Raw genomic sequence first — 5,612 nt, 5'->3', positions numbered from 1 at the left:
TAGTCAAATATTGTTTAAATAGTGCAATAACTATATGCTACAGTGCAATCATTTTTTTCGCAGAACTTCTTGTCTTATATTTAAATTAGACGATTGTATTAGCCAAAAAAAATGTTGAAGTTTTAGAGAACGACAGAGGACGATTTTGAAAATAAGATAAAAAGAAAATTTTCTTCTCCAATATTATTTATATGAGCAATATTATTTATATGAGTCAAATTATTTGTATGAAAGACGTTAAAGAATAGTCCAACATATTCCATTCGTAATTTATTAAAGCACATGAGTGACTCTTTCAATAAGGATAGAATGTATGTTAAAAGCAAATGATGAGTCAACTTTTAATTAATAAAACAAGTAGTAAAATAAAAATAGTGTATTTTCCATGTGTTTATATTATTTTGTTTAATTCATCCCTTAAAATTCATCCCTCTACATATATCGATCATAAAACAAGAGTGTTTGTAGAATTTTTGTTTTCTTACGTCAAACAATTAGTATTCGTAAAATTTTTATTTTTTTACATTAAACAATTAATTTATCTACAAATAAAATGCGTGAGCGCGATCATTCTATAAGTAACTCACAAATGCTTAAAAATGTAAGACGGATGAGCTCACGGCACTTTGTGGATTCACCCTCACCAACAAAATCGGACGTCGCGAAAGTTCAGAACTGTCTATTTGCATGGACACGATTAATTAATACGATACCGGTAATTAAATAGACATCAACCTTCTCCGCGCACGGTAGCATCTAATCTGCATAATCTCTATACAATAACGTCAGTGAAAAGAAGAGTTTTGTCCCTCCAACGATAAACTTTTTGCCTCCCTCAACGGTCAACACCCGCTACCCCGCTAATAAAGGTATACAGGGTGATCCAAACGAGTGGAACGGAGCATTAATGAACATTATGACATGATACGTTTCTTACTAGAATCTGGAACAAAGATTAGATAGATCGAGATATCAAGTTGTACCAATTTATTTCAATAAATCACTTTACGGATATAAGTATAAATATGCAACAAAAGAAAACTTTATTCACAACTAACAGATTGCATTTTAGCAGAATCTTTACTCCATCAAGATTAATCAAAGTATTCTAGATAATGAAATATTCCAATTAATTATGAACGCGAACGTGGCATGACAGACAGACTGGTCAATCATGCCAGAGATCCCGATCTTAGTAGATGCCAAAATATTTACGCTTGTGTCTCCTCTCGGAAAAGGCTGGCAACCTCCCGAGAGTATACTTGCCCACAGAAACATCTCTCGAAAAATCTGCCATTTGGAACCGGCATTAAAACTGTAGATCCCATGGCAATTGAATAATCAGCATACGCATCACAATAAGCATTGAGAGAGATGTAACACCAGAGGCCCAACATAAGAAAAAGAAGACGAAGAAGAAGAAAAAATAAATTATGAATTTTTTTGATTAAATATTATAATTTTATAATTTTATAAAATTATAATATTTAATCCAAGAGAGAAATCATAATTAATTTAATTAATTTAATTAATTAAAAGCAATAATATCGTGAATTAGTCACTTTTGTTTAATAATATTGTGATCTTAAATAATTTTATTAATCAGATTGTTTTAATAATCGATTATTTGTATTATAAAATTTAATTACAATATATACTTAAATTTATCTCGCTATACAATATTCAAATGTAAAAACATTTAAGTCATTTCCAGAATGATATGTAATTTTATTCTATTTAATTTACAATAGTCTGGAAGTGACGTAAGGATTTTTACATTTGAATATTATATAGTGAGATAAATTTAAATATTGTAATTAAATGTTATAATTAAACTTTTTTTCTCTTGCCTTCGAAAACGTTATCCGAGAAGCTATTCGCTTAAATTGCGATTAAAAATATAACAAATATATTTCTTATCATATTGACCTTAAGATTCATCTATTTGTGATAACGAGTGCATCGACATTTTTCAAAACTGATATCAGTCGAGTTCTTCAGCAAAATCGCAAACGAAATCTCAGACAAAATCAGAGTGAAGTCATTATGTTTCTACGTAGTTTCATTCATCATAAAATGTATTTCGTTGCTCGGTACATAGTCGTCCGGCAACCACGGTATCCAAGTGTAATTGTTGAAGTTGGACGGATAGCCAGCAGGATCGGCATCTAACATGATCGCTTCCTCATAGCCTAGCCTTTTATAGGAGTCGATGAGCACGTTCAAACTCTGCACGATCTGCAAATGTAACGATGTCTTTTTAAACTGGCAGTATTTCTTATTTCCATCTTGTCTGCGCCAGATAGAACGATTTTTACGTAATTAATTGTGTAAGAGTCATTGTCTTTCCTAGCGATCGCAAGGAATCACAAATATTGATGCATATTACATCGTTATAATTCAATATTACAGTCTTGGACGTAAGCATAAAACACTCGCTAAAGTTGATGTAAGCGTCCTGTAACTAACTTATTCCATACTTACATAACTTTCTCTATTCTTACTTATAATAGTTCAAGACGTGAAAACATACAATAATATCTTAAACGTTCTACAGTAACGTATTGTAATGCGATATTATATGTATATAAGTGTACATCGAACTATAACTAAATACGAAATGAGTTCTCACTACTCCAATATACCGCAATAGTATTGTCCACGTTTATCTCGTGTTCGTAATTCCCTCATTTTTCCCCAATCTTATCTTGTGATTTTGATTCAATCTCACCTCAGGATACTGCGAGGATATATCTGTAACTTCGCAAGGATCTTCATAGATATCGAACAAGCAAGTGCGATTCTCGCAATCAGAGGTCATAAGATTCTCGCAAACTACCGTGGCCTCTTTTCGGAGCTCTTCTATTTTACTTGCAGTTACTACGTGATTTGAACTATTTGCTATGGCCGATGCGGCTGGTGACTCTAATACATTTGTCAAGTTGTACTTGGGATACGACGGGTCGTTACCTTTATAGTTAGTATAATGCTTCTGAAAGTCGGATTTATCTGTATAAGAAAAAAAAACATAATTTATTCATATTAATACGTATTTTTGGTTTAAAAATACGTATATCATGTATTTTTTAATCAAATTTTTTATGAAATCAGAAACTTGGGAGAAAAAAGAATGAGAGAGAAAATTTATAATAGAATTAAATAATGAAAAAAAAATTGATATATACCTTGAACGAGTTTGTAACGTCCCATTAATGCAGCACTGTAGTCAACGTCCTCGATATTTATGACAACCGATTGCCGTTTGCTAATTTCTTGTGTTTTGATCGTGGACCACTGATCAATGCCATCCAATTGGCTCAAAGCACTTGAATTACCGCCAGCCGCGGAGTATAGCGTGGGTAGCCAATCGGTAATATGAAATAATTGCGTTGAGACCCTCGACGAGTTCTCAATCAAGGGTGAGTAAATGCACGCCGCACCTCGAACGCCTCCTTCATACAGCGAGAATTTCAACTGCAAATACATTGTTACATTTTTTTGAAAACTATAAATACATCATTTCATTGGAAATTATATATTTCTTATGCTATAAAGTTGTAATGTCAATTTGAACAAAGCTGTAATTACCCCCCGTAATGGATAATTAGATCCAAAATTTTGATATAATGGACCTTCGGTCTGTGCTCCATTATCGCTTATAAAAAGTATAATTGTGTTCTTTAACATGTCTTTCTTGTTTAGAGCATCAACCACCCGACCGATAGATTTATCTAATGTGGCAACGACACCTAAAAAAGAGTCAAGACGAAATTTTATCAAATTTTATTGTAGATAATGTATGATGTAGTTCTTAATCTTTGTAACTTTGATTTTATATAATAAAATAGTGCATAAATAATGCATTTTACACGACAAAATAAATTTAAAAAAGAAAACTATTTGATTTGTTCCGAAGCTGACAAAATAAAATTAGGTTTTTTAAACAATCTGTTTGTTGTTCATACAACAATTAACGAAATTTGCTGTGACAACAAAATATTTGTCAACAGAATTGATTGTAAAATTCGAAACAAATCAATTTTTAGGAATCATTCATAATCACTATTAAATAAGACGCAATTTTTTATTTCTCACAAAATATATATACTATTAACGACACTTTTAATAAAAGCGACTAAGAGATTTGTACTTACTCGCGAACTTCCTTCTGTTCACGTCTTGAATGTAGCCGAGAGTGGCATTCGTTTCTTTCCAATCGTATACTTCCATAGCTTCTTCGGCATCGCTAGCATGTGAAGCGAGATGCGCTAGTTGCAGATACATGGGCTTCTCAGTATTATGCGATGAAATAATATTTTCAGCCTCCTCAGTTATAAGATTAGTCATGTAGTCGTATCTGTATTCAACTGTGTGATTGTCGCCTACGATACGGTGCAAATCATAGCCTACTTGTCCCTGTAAAATATCATTCAGTCTACTAAATAACGTATACTACTTAACATTATGATATATATAGCCTTGAGTATAAGTATAAAATATTCTCAATTTATTCTGATAAAAAAGTACTGACGATAATAAAAGTCACAGGAGAACTAATAAAATATTTAAATTATAAAAGTAAACATTATTTTCTAATAAAATTGTTTTTAATTTATTTTTCGTTAAATTTAGAATATTTATCAATTTTTGGAGCTGTTTTAAACTTATAGCCAAAGCTATATATAACATTCTAATTGGTAGTGTTGATATCAACTAAATATAGATGCGTCTTTTATTCGATAGTTGATGTAATTGTTGTAAAATCGCTTGCAACAGATAATACGTGTTCTATCAATTGACGATAAACAATGATTTTCTTTCATTGTTTTAAACAAATACTTAAATGCGGAATTATAACATAAATGTTATGTCACTTTTAGTTGATGTCGATATATATATTTTTTGTGAAGACTATGAAAAAAATTGTTTATCGTTAATTGACAAATCAATCAAATCTTTATTATTTGTTGCAAACAATTTTATAACAATTATGTCAACCATCGAACGAAAGACTGAAAAAAACATATCAATTTTTTCTATTATAATTCAATATAATAAAACTGTCTTTTTTTTCTCGCAATAGTTAATTATAGAAAATTTACATTTTCATTTATTGTATGATTGAAGTATTGAATAACGCCATTGAAATATCCCAAGAAAGTGTCGAAACCACGACGAGTAGGTACGTAATTTCTCGTGAGATAACCAACATGCCATTTCCCTAGAAGATGAGTAGTGTATCCGAGTTTACGAAGATACTCAGGTAAAAGAGTATCGTTCAAGTGCAGACCACGTGGTTCAGCTGCTTTCAAGGGATAGCCCTGCATACCTGTGTTGTAATTAATTCATAAATTAAATTCCAACAATTTTCTTTCCATCCAAACAGTTTTGGTGTCTTTTCACATTTTGTAACGTACAATAATGATTATGGGAATTAATAAAAATATAAATTGTATAAATAATGGAAAGACTAACAATAATATTTTAAAGATAAACTTTCGAATATCTTGCATCCACGTTCTATTGATGCATCTTTTTTAATTAACATAAACATTTTTGATGAAACCAAATTGAAACCCAAATTGAAACATTATTTATTAGAATATTTTTTT

General features: G+C 30.9%; 1 protein-coding gene across 1 annotated transcript in view; it reads right to left on the bottom strand.

Moving 5' to 3' along the window:
* Positions 1 to 1,841: 1,841 nt before the first annotated feature.
* The window catches only part of LOC108750687 (arylsulfatase B-like), a 5,173-nt gene continuing 1,402 nt past the window's right edge, over positions 1,842 to 5,612 (bottom strand). The window contains exons 4-9 of the mRNA XM_018490351.1: positions 5,103 to 5,329; positions 4,155 to 4,416; positions 3,589 to 3,749; positions 3,186 to 3,474; positions 2,732 to 3,009; positions 1,842 to 2,238 (exon numbers count right to left, since the gene is read on the bottom strand). Of these exons, the coding sequence (XP_018345853.1) occupies positions 2,053 to 2,238; positions 2,732 to 3,009; positions 3,186 to 3,474; positions 3,589 to 3,749; positions 4,155 to 4,416; positions 5,103 to 5,329 (1,403 nt within the window). The 3' untranslated portion in view covers positions 1,842 to 2,052. The remainder of the gene's footprint in view (positions 2,239 to 2,731; positions 3,010 to 3,185; positions 3,475 to 3,588; positions 3,750 to 4,154; positions 4,417 to 5,102; positions 5,330 to 5,612) is intronic.

Source organism: Trachymyrmex septentrionalis, unplaced genomic scaffold (genome assembly GCF_001594115.1).
Source record: "Trachymyrmex septentrionalis isolate Tsep2-gDNA-1 unplaced genomic scaffold, Tsep1.0 scaffold37, whole genome shotgun sequence".
NCBI classification, from domain to species: Eukaryota; Metazoa; Arthropoda; class Insecta; order Hymenoptera; family Formicidae; genus Trachymyrmex; species Trachymyrmex septentrionalis.
Note: the sequence above shows the minus strand (reverse complement) of the source record. Positions and strands in the feature narration are given on the sequence as shown.